This window comes from Tamandua tetradactyla, chromosome 26, assembly GCF_023851605.1.
Source record: "Tamandua tetradactyla isolate mTamTet1 chromosome 26, mTamTet1.pri, whole genome shotgun sequence".
NCBI classification, from domain to species: domain Eukaryota; kingdom Metazoa; phylum Chordata; class Mammalia; order Pilosa; family Myrmecophagidae; genus Tamandua; species Tamandua tetradactyla.
The window spans coordinates 40,105,806-40,120,049 of NC_135352.1; the positions used below are offsets into that span (position 1 = coordinate 40,105,806).

Below are 14,244 nucleotides of genomic sequence, written 5' to 3' on the forward strand. Positions count from 1 at the left end.
TCTTCTACATTTCCCAGCTCCCGACTGCAGCCAGCCATCTCTGCAAGGACTCTTAGATCATTTAGTGGGGAATTGCCCACAGTGCGAGTTCAGTGTGATGGCTGAGATCAGACAGAATTGTTTCTAGGTCTTTTCAGGGGACAGAGTTAGAAAATTCATATTTTTTACAAAGTGAGAAACAAAATTATGACTTCACACTGATATTTCCAATTCAAATTTAAGATTATAGTGTTCTTGTCTTTGATTTTATATTTAGAGCTCTTTTTACACATGCTAAGAATCTTGTTTCTTTATACAATACTTTGAAATTTGTGGACTTGAAAGAAGGTAAATTCCTGAAAAAAGTTTCAGTGTTAGATATGCTTATTAGATATATGCTAATGTTTGCATGGTTTAGATTCTATACATCCTTATTAATTATTTATCCTAGTTAATATAATTTCATTAATAGATCTACCTATTCTGTCTTGGACTGAGAGAGGTGTGTTGTTATTCTATTAGTTGTGTGTTTCTGTTATTTCTCTTTGCATCTCCTGTAGCTTCTGTTTGCAAGAGTTGTTTTTTGATGGATTATAGTATTTGCTGTTATAATATTCTCTTGGCTTCTTTTAACAACCCCCCCCCCCTTTTTTTTTTGCCTCATATTCTACTTCATTTCCTAACAACAAATCCTGTTTTTCCATTGTTTGTAGCTGCCTGGTATATATGTTTAATTTTTAATTTTTAATTTTCCCAAATAATTTTGATTTTGGTGTATCTCATATACAGCAGAGAGTTTGATTTGCTATATTGGTCAATCTAAAATTTTTCTTTTAATAGATTTATTTATATTTGATTTCAGCTCTGTCATACTGATTTATTTTATATTTACTAAATCTATAAAGTCTTTCTGTATGTAATCTGTCCCCTTTTCTCTCTAATCTTTGGCATTTAACGTTTTTTTTTGTTGTTGCTGTTACTCTACTGGTTACTTTTACACTAATATTCTGTATAATATCTGAAATGACCTTTTTATAGATAATGCCTAACTATCCCTTTCACTAAGGAATCCTGAATTTAGCTAGTGTGTCACTTTGAAACATCCTAGAAAAGCCATGTTTTAATCCTAATCAATCTAATGGGAGCAACAATTTCTTCTCCTTTTTTTTTTTTTTTTTTTTGGTATGCTGTATGGTGGGGTCACATTTCATCATTTTTCCATGTGAGTATCCTGTTATTGCAGCACCATTTTTGTTCAATTATTTGTGTTGCTTTTTAAGTTTTTTGGAAGTTCATGGACTGGGAATTGAACCCAGGTCTCCGGCATGGCAGGCAAGAATTCTACCACTGAACTACCTTTGCACCCCCTGTCTGCAACTGTTTCTCTTAATCCTTATTCAGTTATGTAGGTTGGAAACTTGATTAGCTTATCTCCATGAAGATGTGACTCACCCAGTTGGGGTATTAACCTTGGATAGAGGGGGATGACTCCCCCTCTTCCAGGTGGGTCTTGATTAGCTTACTGGAATTCTTTAAAGAGGAAGCACCTTGGAAAAAGCTTGAGAATGACGAGAGCCACGGCAGAATGGTAAGAGCCAGAGCCCATGCAATCAGAGACCTCTGGAGATGAAGAAAGAAAACGACCCCAGGGGAGCTTCATGAAATAAGAAGCCTGGAGAGAAAGCTAGCAGACTTCGCCATGTTCAGCATGTGCCTTTCCAGTTGAGAGAGAAACCCTGAACTTCATAGGCTTTTCTTGAACCAAGGTACCTTTCCCTGTATGCCTTAGATTGGACATTTCTATAGACTTGCTCTAATTAGGACATTTTCTCAGCCTTAGAACTGTAAACTAGCAGTGTATTAAATTCCCCTTTTTACAAAGCCATTCCATTTCTGGTATATTGCATTCTGGCAGCAAGCAAACTAGAACAACCAGTGATATTTCTCCCATTTCCTTCACTCTCTTCTAGCATCTAAAGATGATACTTTTTACTCCTAGTTAATGCCTGCTTGTCTATGAGATAATTGGCAAATTTATTCTGCTTTTACAATTTGTTACTTGTATTATTTTTATATTGTCATTTAAAATTTAAAATTTTTAAATTTTAAATTTAAAATTTGCATCTTCTTAAACTGTGTTTATATCCAAACCATAAATTAGTCCTAAGTCTCTACCAGATCTTATGTCAAAGCTTCTCCAAACATTTCTTGGTTTTCTGATGCACATTCTCTAGTGAACTATTCAGAAAAGCTTCTGGAAACAACGTCCAGAAACAAACTCTGTTGAAGTCCTTTATACTTGAAGATAATGGCTGTACATAGAATCTTTGGCTTTATTTTATTTTCTTGAGCATCTTTACGATGTTGTGCCATTGTCTTTTGGGACAAAAGACAAAATATTTCTGCTTAAATTCTAACTTAGTTCTTTTGCTTGGGCACAAAATGTTTTCCTTCATTTTAAAAATGCAACCATTTTACTAGATAGTGTTTCAGTGTTGGCTGTTTTCAGTTAAATTTCTAGATACAGCCTTTTCAATAGGTAGATTTATGTATTTATTTTGTAAAGGCTTGCTTGAATTGTGGTTTTAGCTAATTGTTCTCTTTCACTTTTGGGGGTTTTCTCCTGTGGGGATCCTGTTGGATATTCTTTACCTGTTGTTTCAACCTTTTGTGTGGAAATATTTTTATCTCTTTCTTTATGGCTGTTCCATTATTTTCACTATTCTCTCTTCTAGCTTCAAGTTCTCTTACAGTGTCCCGTATATCTCTTTTTGTTCCTATGTCCTTCTAATTCAGCTTTCATTTCTGAAATTTTTCTAGTTTATTCCTTAGTTTTCTCAGCTCTTTCTGTATCACTATGACATCTAGCAATCTTCTTTCTGAGTTGTTTTGATTCTGATTTATATGGTTCTTTCAGGCTTTGACTGTTTTTAAGATTCTTTTAGCTCGTTTTGAAATCTTATGTTACAGTTTTCGCCTTATTTGTGGCCACACTTTAACGTGTTTGCATCATCTATTGGGATTTTATTTGGTTCATTTTTTAAAAATCATTTTCCTTGCTGTATCTATGTATGAGGTTTTACTGTAGCCTTTTTATTTTCTATATATAAGTGAGACAGGTTTTCTTGGACTATTGGAAGAAGGTTCCTGCGTAGCACTCTTTTCTCAGTTGTTACTGTTTGTCTCTGGAGGGCTAAACCTGACTCAGGAAAGCTTCCTGCCTCCACTCTGTGTCAAGTAGAATTCTAAGGGTCTTTCCTTCCAAGACAATATTGCTACTTTAAAATGTGTTTGTTGCTTTTTATGCTGAGGCTTTTCTTCTCAGACACTTCCTTCTAGGGCTTGTGAACTGCTGTCACCCTGGGTTCACCAAGGGTCCCGCATTGCTCAACTTGGATTCAATTCCCAGCAGGCTAGTTTTTTGCAGAAAGGAGTACTCTGGGGTATTTCGGAGATACTCATGGGCTAAGGCTGTTTCAGCATGGTTTAAATTCCCATGGCCCCTTATTGGTTTTCTCTGGTCCATCAACACTTGCCCTTGGCTTGGACCTGTGAGGAAGTCTGAATTTGACTGGCAAGTTTCAGATTCGATTGCCTTAGTTCCTACTTTGTACAGGATCCTCTCCTTTGGGGGCAAATATTTGTTGTTGATTTCTGAGTCCTGTAGCTTGTAGGACCATCAGTACTTCCCTGTCTTTTTTCTATTGCACAGGACCTGTGCTGTCTGGTTTTTAGGTTACGCTAATCCTTATTCTAGGATTCTTGGGGATTCCCTGTCACCTAGTTTTATGGAAAAGGACTTCCATTAAACAAACAAAAATGCTATCCTAAGTATATGTCTAATCTCTACTATGAAATAAAATGATACCGCTGCCATGTTCTTAGAATCATAAACCCCAGTATATTTTAGAGCAAAAATATTGCAGAAAAAGTTTGCTTTCCCTTGATGGAATCACTCATGTTTTTCATTATTTACAACAATATGGAGGTACTCAGATGTTAGAATCTGGAATGAAATTATTTGCTATAAATTGTATGCAATTCAGGCGACGAGTGTGAGCAAAGTGCTTGAAGGTGTGTGATTGGTTCCGAATGACTTAGGTTTGGACCAAGACTAGGAAGAACTGTTTTCTCATTCTTATGTGAGACATTGGTCTAGAAAATGAAGCTCTCTCTGAGATTATCTTGCTACTTTGGCTTCTCTTTGTAATGGGCCACGATTTCTAGAATATGTTCAACTAATAGGAAGCAATTAGATTGCACAATGGAGGCTCAACAGAGAGTAGTACTCATGTCACTATAAAAAGGCAAAGCTCTAAGGCAAGAGCTGGACTATCCAAATACTACTGGTAGTTGATGAGACTAAACCAGAATTTTGGAAACGTAAGCTGGTAAAAGTTGATTCCTGTGGTTCCTAAAATCAATAGGAAGAAACACAACAAATGGATAAAAAACACAAAGAGATGATTGCGAGGTCATAGAAGATGGGAGGTGGCACAAGAGTGCTTATTTTCCTGCCTCCTAAACTAACACAGAGATAGTTGTTTCAAGTTGCTTACAAAATCTAAGACTGACTGATCACCTTTATGTTGCTAAAAACATCTCTACTGTAACTGTAAGGAACCACTTATCTTTTGGCAGTGCAGGCACTTTACTTCTCTGAATTTGGAAGAGGGCCAGCTAAGGCTGTTGCTAACAGAACAGCTCAATACACTGCGACCGCACTTAGAGTAAGGTTGCCTCTTCTTTTTAACTATTGCTTGCCTGCAGAGTATTAGAACTAAATTGCCATCCCAATAATGCATACTGGCCTCCAACTGGATAACTTAGAACCAACTCCCTGTATTTTCCCACTTCTCTTCTAGGACCCCAAGAATCTTTCCCTTGTTTTGTTTTTTATTCTCTGTCAACCTATGGATGGTCACTGGCCTTTTAGGGCAAGTTGAGCTCAGTTGCCAGTACAGACATCAGAGATCACTCTTAGCTATCACAGCAGCCAGCAGGTCACTTTGTCAAAGAATTGGCAGGGGCAGAGTATTCTTGTTTATGACCAGAAAAATTAAATTGAATTCCTTTGAATTTGCATCTATGCCAACTCTCTGAGACTGTGCCTGCTATGGTAATTGAGTGATTCCCAAATTCCTTTAATTTTATATCATAAATTTTCACTAAAAATTAAGTACCAAGATGCATTTATGACCAGGTCAATATACACTTAAATTTTGAGTTACTGCTTCACATAAACACAAAGAAGTGTGTATATATGTGTGTGCATAAATACACATCAAATATGAATATATATATATATTTTGAGGTAGAATGAAAGAACAGAAAGAGAAGACAGAACGTTTTTGTTCGGAATATTATTAGATGCTATATAAAAGAAGAAAACATCTGTTAGCTCTGAAGCTCATCTGATTCCATTATGACTGAGTCAAATTGCCATCACTGAGATAGTCAGAGGTCCAATTCGCTCAGTTAGGAATATGGCACTAAAATCATGTTGCTCATAAGACATTAACCCTATTGTTACGACTTATTTCAACTGCTGAGAACTCAGAAAATACACAGTAAAATTTGAAAAGATAATGGTATTTTTGTGTTTTTACAGTTTTCTATACCTCGTGTCCAAGCTCCAGAGAGATGAATTAGTATAGCGTCTGGCATTGCCCCTGCTTGAGAGACTAAAGGACAAATAAGTCAACTCTCGAATCCGCAATGAACAACAAATTGTCTCTGAATGACTGCTTAATTTAAAGATCTGCTTAAAAGATACACAGCACTTGACTTGTAGGGACCGTTCCTGCATGATGGGGGGCTGGGGGGAGAGCAGGACAACTTCACCTTGCAGCTTTCCCAGTTGCAAGATTAGGTTTTGAAGGAACGCAGGGAAAGCTGGCCCTGGCACTCCCAAGAGAATGTAAGGGAGCCTCATGCACTGGCTTTTACCTCCGCATCACACACTGGCAGCACTTACACAGAATTGTTTGAAAGAGACAACATCACATCCTCAGATGGTCTTTCAGATAATGCACCTCTTTAGAGTCCAGCTTCCTTTCATGTAAGCTGATATGGAGAGAGTGTGGAAAAGCCATGTTCACTGTGAGAACATTAGAAGAAGGAGGAAGAAAGAGTTAAAAGAAGTCAAGAGCAACCTGAAATAGAGGAGAACTAGAATTATTTAGGGTGCCTGTCTTTGTGAATGTTCATCAATTCAGGATGACATTAATCTTAAGCAAAGAATTTCAATAGCAGCCAAAGTAGTTCAGCATCAAGATGAATTTTTAAAATAAAGATTTTATAAAAGTTTTGCACAACTGCAAGATGACAAACGAATGCACCAAGATTGGCACATTGAGGGCAGTGAGCTGACACTTTTTGTAAAAGAATTTATGGTACTGTTTAGAAAAGATGCCTTTGTCTATTTTATATATTTTATTCCCTCTTACACATAATATTTAGAAATGTGCAGAACTTTTCCTTTTGGACATTAAAGGAGTATGATAAATGGCTTTAGCAAATTTGTGAATTCTAAGGAGGGTAAGAGGTAAGAAGTAGAAAATTAATGGGAAATTCAGTTTATTTCATTTAGCATTTTGATACAAAAAGAGATACTTCATATAGGCATAGTTTAAGAACAGGTTTCTGTAGAGTAGTGGTTATTTAGGGCAGGGGAAGGATAGAGAGATTGGGAGTTGACTACTAAAGGGTATAGTGTTTTTCTATTTGAAATAATGAAAATGTTCTAAGGTTGTGGTGATGAATGCACAACTCTGTGAATATACCAAAAGCCATTGCTTATATACTTTGGGTGCATTGTATGGTAAGTGAATATATGTCAATAAAACTGCTTAATAAAAAAGAATAGATTTCTATTTTAAACCCATTTTTATCCTGTCCACCATAACATCATGGAAAACACATTGCTTATATTTGAATAGCACTGAGGGATGTTCAATTTATCACATGCTCAAAACCTTATTTATTATCTCCGGATCTCATCTTTTCCCTGCCTACCCTTGAGACCAGAGGGTAAAATGACTTCAGGAGAGTACTTCTCTCCTTCTCTATCTGATGTCTCCTCTTGCCTTTAAGGTAGGAAGCAGGCAGGGAGGTTTTGGAAATTGCTGGAACAAGAGTATTTTCATGTTTTAAGTTTCTCCTTCCCTTTAGGAGATCAGAATACTTTGCATCCTGTTTGTCTATCAGATGGACCGTAGATCTGACAGTCCATGAGAACTGGTTACTTGAGGTTCATTACTGAACCTGTCCTCCTCACCGAAAAAGGCTGAGTCTGGATGGCCAAAGAGCATGAGGGGTGAAGGCTCAGTGTGCTGTGTGGAGACCCCAGACACCCAGGCATATGGGCTGAGCAGTGAATGGGGCAGCATGGAGACAGGATCTTCCATTCATCCATGTTTCATTCATTCAACAAATATTTATTGAGCACTTACCAATGCAAAACACTATTTCTAGTTGCAAACAAGAAAAAATCCTCGTCATCGACTTTGTTTTGCATAGGAAAGATAGATGAGAAAAATATAAATGAGTAAATTACACAGTTGCTTTAAGTTAGAAACAGAAAGGCAAGAAGGGGTGAGGGGAGTGTGTGTGTGTGTGTGTGTGTGTGTGTGTGTGTGTGTGTGTGTGTGGTTGCAGTCATAGATAGGATGACGGGTGAACATCTTATTGAGAAGATGATTTTCCTGAGTAAGGACTTGAAGGAAATAAGAGGAGACATAGGATTCCAAGTAGAAGGAATAGCAATTGCAAAGGCACTGAGGTGGGAGGGTCCCTGGGCTGTTTGGAGAATGGTGGTGAGACCAGTGTGCCTAGAGAAGAGTAAACCAGGGGATGGGCACCTGGAGATGAGGTTGGAAGGAGCAAGCAACAGAGCTCAGCCATTTAGATCTTGCAGGTAAGGACTCTTGAGAGAGCTGTCACTCATCGGGATGTTTTGAATGAAGGAGTGACCTGATCATCCATTTAGAAATGGACTGTGCTGAGAATAAACTGAAGTGAGGAAGGGAAGAAGCAGGGAGACGAGTTTGGAGGCCAGTGCAATAATCCAGCTAATCGTTCAGGTAAAAGAATAGCAGTTTGTAGGCTGTTCATGGACTGTAACATATCCTGTGCAAGCTGGGCTCCAAATACCAGAGCCAAAAATTGTCTGGGCACTTCATTTTTTGCCCTAATCAGGCTGGCACAGAGAAGTAGGAGGAAGACTGTTCCAAGTACAGGCGCATGAAACAGTGCGTTATGCTACTTCTTGGCACAAATCTCCTATAAAGGATTCCTGTGTTTACATCACTGGAGGTGTGTGGCTCCTTCCTGAAATTGCTTCAGGAGAATCACGTGGTCTGCATTTCCCTTTTTGCTCCCTTACAAAAACAGTAATGGACCTTTTGCTTTTATTCAGGACTTTTGCCCAAAATATTACATTTGAAGTTTGTAAGAAATTTGAAAGTTTTCTTGTAAATGGATCCCAGAACAGAAAAGGGACATTAGTGAAAAAAAAAAATGGGTGAAATCAGAATAAAGTACTGAACCAATGTCAATTTCTTAGTTTGGTATATGTAGCATGGTAATGGAAGAATTAGAAGTGGCTGAGTATTTGTAAACTTTGTACACTATCTTTGCAACTTTTCTGTAAATTTAAAATTATTCCAAAATAGAAAAGTTTATTTAAAAAAACTCAAAGAAAAAGAAAAAAGAAATCACATGAGTATGAAAACTCCTTCCAGAAGTTTCCCAGAGATTAAATTGGCTCACAGATATGTCCTGCATATTTAGTAATTTTTAATGACTATTAACAAGTAGGTTAGATTATTACCCAGTAAATAGGAAATGGTATCTCATTTTCATTGTCATTTAGATAACGCTGCCTCTCAGATCCTTCACAAATACACAATTCTTATGCTTACCCTCAGAGCTCTGCTCTGCCTGGGAAATAAATACTTCCAAAACTGTTTACCAGTCCAAACTTTTGCCGTTATTGACTGGCTTTCTTTCTGCTTTCCCCTAACCTTCTTCATTCTAGCACTGCACCCACATCCCCTGAATAAATGTAACCAAATCCAACTGGTCCTTCAACTACATCCCCTTGTTCTTTTTTCCTAGATGTAAGATAAACTTTGTTTACTTCTCCTAAAAAAAATAAAAATTGGATCTTCTCAATGTCTGATGGTTCAGATCAGGAATTATGAATGAGTGAAGTCTCCAGGGACCCGTCAAGTGGTGTGAGGTGTGGGGCAATTAAGAGTAATCGATAAAGACACTCTGGCATAGCCAACCTGGCCTTAAGTTGCTTCTTATTTTGCCTATTCCTGGGAGGAATAGAAGCTTTGAGTTTGTTGCAAAGCAAGGTGCCTTAAAAAGCCAGGTTATGATTTATTCAGCAATGTGGAAGGATGTGACCAGATGCAGAGTGAAACAGTAATCACGTACAAATAAAAACTTATGTTTCTCTTATAACATAAGAGAAAAGAGAAAAACAGAGGAGAGATTGATGGGATTTTAAGCCCAGCAGTGAATCACACAATGGTACTCTGAGGTCTTTAAATGTATTTCCTAGTCAATAAGGAAGAACTGTACTTAATTCATTGTAGAAAGAGGGGAGCCATAAGCTTGACCAAAAACGTAGAGAAGGAACTCATCCACTTATGGGGCAGTATGTTCTTCTGCCTTACAACGTATCAGACTGAGACAGTTCTTTCTGGTATCCATTTTAAATTTCCTCTGCTATAAGCTAAAACTAATATAAGCAGTGATGCTACTAATAGTCTAGGGAAGTGTTACTGAAATGTTCAAGTTGCGAAGAATAAGACCAAATTACTAACTGATGTAAGTGGGCAGGGTCAGGACACAGACATACAAAAAATACAGGAAGAAGGTGATGATTTTATGTCCTCAATGTCTGGGGTTGTGCCAAGGAGAGCTCTCCCAGGCTCAGGTATCCAGCCATGCAACTGGGTTACATCCAGATGTGGCTGCTGGAACAGCTCACCAAGCACGCTGCCTGAGTGAGAACTCTGGCCTCATACCATGTCCTGGAGCCACAGAGGCTAACCAGCAATGATATGCTCTCCCCAGCACTACAAAACCCAGCACCAATGATGAAAGACTCGGCCACATTGCACAACACTCAGCCCTCGCCTCTGCAAAGCTGGAGAACAGGAAGGCGCTAGCATTCAGGCTCAACCTCCTCTCCTTCTGATGTCTTCTGCTGAGAGCAGATTCAATTGCTAGGATAAATTCACTTGATCTAATTTTAGCCCTTGCTTTAGAACAGTCTTTTCTCCAGGGAAAAGGCTTTAGTAACTGTACTGAAGGCAACTGAACCAGGCACAATAGTCCCTTGTATGCCAAGAGACAGATATTGTATATCTAGGAACTGGAGCTATTCAGTTCTTTCCGTTTTAGATCATGAAGGGAAATCAAATAGACACATACAGAGGTGGAAAGGCTATTTAAGGAACCGATATGACTCCCGCAGCTTCCACGCACTTCTGTGGGGTTTTGGAGATGCCTCTCTTCGCGTTTCTGGGTAGCACACTCTGGCTCGGGAAATAGCAAAGGACCTCCCTGGCCTCGTCCTTGCACAGACAACTGGCAACAAGACTGCACCGGAGGACATGAGGGATTTTTTTTTTTTTAAATACATGGGCAGGCACCGGGACTCGAACCTGGGTCCTCTGGCATGGCAGGCAAGTGTTCTTGCCTGCTGAGCCACCGTGCCGCCCGACATGAGGGATTTTATCATGGCCATCAGGTCACCTTATTTACACAAGAGAGTGACAGGTGTTTTCATTTGTTATGCGTTCCTATGGTGATTTTCCTAATCTCCAATAAAAATATTTTCCTGGTGTATTTAAAAAGCTATCTGGGGAGCAGCAGCGGCCAGTATCTCTGGGATGGGCTATCAGGGCTGAAGGACAAACCTTCATCCCTAGTCACCTCCAAAAAGAGGTTGGACACTAATTTATCCGAGAGGATTTAAGCCACCCTTATTTGGCTGCGGGGAAAGGAGTGAATGGTTTCAGCAGTCCCTCCACCCACCTGGGCTGTGAGGACAGACACGCTAAAGTAAGAGCAGGTTTCATGCAGCTTCTCCTCACCTCCCCCCAGGCGGCAGGTGGAGGCTCCACGGGGGGGTAGTACTTGGGCACGTCCCAGGCCACTGCGGCCATGAACCATTTGAAGTCCTTGCACTTGAGCTGCTTGCGCAGCTCCTTCCGGGCGGAGACGTCCCCCGTGGCCAGGTGCCGGTACTCGGGGCGCCGCTGGTAGACGTACTCGGCGAACTCGTCCATCCAGGTCTCCGCCACGCGCTTCAGGTTCTGTGCGGCAGGAAAGAAGAGGGCGTTTATTGGCCTGGGCGCGCAGTGGGTGACGTTAGTGCCACTGGACATGGGAGGAAACATGATTATAAATATTTTATTTTTCATATAGGAGGAAAGGAAATTAAACTGGAGAGAAGAAAGCTCCTTTCAGCCATCAAGTCGCATAAACCGTTTTGGGAACTGGGCTCTCCAATCAAAAAGGGCAAACCAACTATTAATCTTTTCTTCCAACTACGGAGAGGTAAGCAGGCATTACAAAATTTAAGACCTGCTGTTAAGCTACATTATGATTGTAACACAGGTGCCAATCAGAACTTAGCCATTTACTGCACAAGGTAGAGGAAAGGGGAGCACCGAGGGCCCAGGCTTCTCTACAGGTGTTCCTACTGAGTGAAGGTAGTGAAAGGCTGGCGGTTGGAAAGCAAATGCACCTTAAGGTAGGAAAGCATGTTAGATTGCTGCCTTCTGCCAATTTTGGGACAGAGCCAGTTACTTATGCGTTCTGTGGCTCAGACCTCTCACCTGGACATGGCAATAGGAAATGTCCCTACCACGTGAGTTGGCTGTAGGGTTAGATAAAGTAACATAGGTAAGGTGCCTAAATAGTACCAGGCACACAACAGTTGCTGTGAATATTATAATTATTATTAGTATCAGAGAGAGTTCAGGATTGGGCAATAGAGAGCTTGGGTTTTGGGCTCAGCCACGAGTAACTGAACTGTTCCTTGCCCTCTGAGAAGGACTTTAGCTTTTCTGGCGCCAGTTTCATCTTTAAAAAGAGGCACTCAGATGAGACGCTTTCTGACATCTGAAATCCCTTCAAACTTGATGACGCTAAGTGAAGAGAGAGTAACTGTGTCTGCTTAGGAGATACCAGGTCTGTGTCCCCAGCTCATGGCACATTTCCGTAGGCTGGTGTCCCACAGGCCATGGCTCCTGTCGCTCCATGGCTAAAATTCCAACACTGTTTCAGATGCACAGGGGGTGTGAGCATTGCCCTCTCCAGTTTCTCATCTGCACTTGGAAGACAAAATGAGCAGACTGTCTGGGAACTTTAAAAATTGCTATAAAACCCTAAATGAGGGCTGGAACCAGGCCCAGAGTTCTGCTGAATCTGGAGATCTTATCCCAAATGTGCTTGCACACATTTCTTGTTTCTGTCCTGCCACCTCTACCTCCAGTGCTTCAGGGTAGGCCTCTGTCCTCTCTGCCCTTATTTCCTCTTGTCACCCCCAGCGGACTCTGTTTGGTTTTGGTCAATGGTGGGCACAACGCACACAAGTACAGCTAATACAACAAGGTCCAGAAAAGAGGGCCATGAGGCCTGCTCTGTCTTCCAGGTGACCTCTGTGGCGGATACTAGGATGTTTCCCGAGGGGTCGGATTTGCCATTGGTGTGCGGCCTAAGCCCGTCAGGATGGGTTTGCCTGTGACACTTTCCTCTCCTGACCCAGTTCCACCCAACAGCGGGCAGAACCGGCCTTGCTTTGAGGGTGCTGGCCTTCTCCATGGAGCCTGAGTTGCCCAGCTCAGACTCCTTGACTGGCAAGACAGCTGGTAAAAAGACCACAGGAAAATGTTATTTATATTCAAATTTGATTTTAAGCTGTAATTCCAACTTTTCTCTGAAACCACAATCATTAACTAAAGTGAAAATATTTAGCTTTTACATAAATTGTTCCTCTCTGATAAATAAAAATGAATAAAGGTAAAATGCAGAGGCAAATTACCCGGAATAATGAAAAATTGACTTTATTAAGTAGAGTCAGTCAGGCTTAAAACATCCTGATTGCTTGCAAGAAAGATCTGCCGCTAAGGAACTGTTTCCACTAGGATAAGGGAGCACTTCGAGACTGTAAGTGCCACGAAGTTAGGAATAGGCGTTTCCTCTTTCCCAAAGCCTCAGGGTTCTAAGCACAGGTGTGTGCTCGGCTCAGCAGGGCACATCAATTGATGAATTAACAAACGGTGATATTATAAAATGAACGTAGACAAATTCATAGGCTGTGTTTATATTTATTGAAAAAGGTAAGTAAGTAGGGAATATTTTTTTTAAAAAAGTGCTATGCTAAAGAGTAGGTTTTGTTTTTTTTTAAAACAGTTTTATTGAGATATAGTCAAATACTGTACAATCCATCCAAGGTGTATAATCAATGGCTTTTGGTATAATCACAGAGCCTGAGCATTCATCACCACATTCATTTTTAGAATATTTCCACTATTCCATAAAGAAGACCTGCATTATGCCCAGCAATCACCTGGCATTCCCTCTGTCCGTCCACAGCCCTATAATTAGAGAAAATCTAATTCTGTCTCTGTAGATTTATTTATATTTTCATTTTATACAAATGGAATGATACAATATGTGGTACTGGGTGTCTGGTTACTTTCACTTAGCATAATTAAAAAATATTGTCATTTTTTAATTAGGGAAGTTATAAGTTTACATAAGAGTAATATTAAAAAAATACAACATTCCCACATGCCCATCTATGTTGGTACTTCAGATTGGTGTGATACCATTCTTACAACTGATGAAAGAATATTAAAATATTACTCTTAGCTACAGTCCATAGTTTGCATTCGGTTTATTTTTCCCATATATCACCCTATTATTAACATCTTGTAATAGTGATGCACAACTGTTATAATTTGTGAAAGAACATTCTTGTACTATTCACCACAATCATCATTCACAGCAGGGTGCACTGTGTTATACAGCCCCATGCTTCGCCCTTTAAGTTTCCTTCTCGTAACATGCATGAACCAAAATCTCTTTCAACCACTTTCACACACAATTCAGCCCTATTAATTGTACTCACAAAGCTGTGCTACCATCACCACCACTCATTTCCAAAACTTCACATTCAACCTAATTACAAATTCTGCACACATTAAGTATCAGCTCCGCATTCTCTAAACC

At 39.8% G+C, this 14,244-nt stretch overlaps 1 protein-coding gene across 1 annotated transcript in view; it reads right to left on the bottom strand.

Annotated features, from left to right (window-relative positions):
- GALNTL6 (polypeptide N-acetylgalactosaminyltransferase like 6) overlaps positions 1 to 14,244 on the bottom strand; it is a 1,241,919-nt gene that overhangs the window by 54,964 nt on the left and 1,172,711 nt on the right. Inside the window, exon 10 of the mRNA XM_077144652.1 lies at positions 11,097 to 11,318. Within this exon, the coding sequence (XP_077000767.1) occupies positions 11,097 to 11,318 (222 nt within the window). The remainder of the gene's footprint in view (positions 1 to 11,096; positions 11,319 to 14,244) is intronic.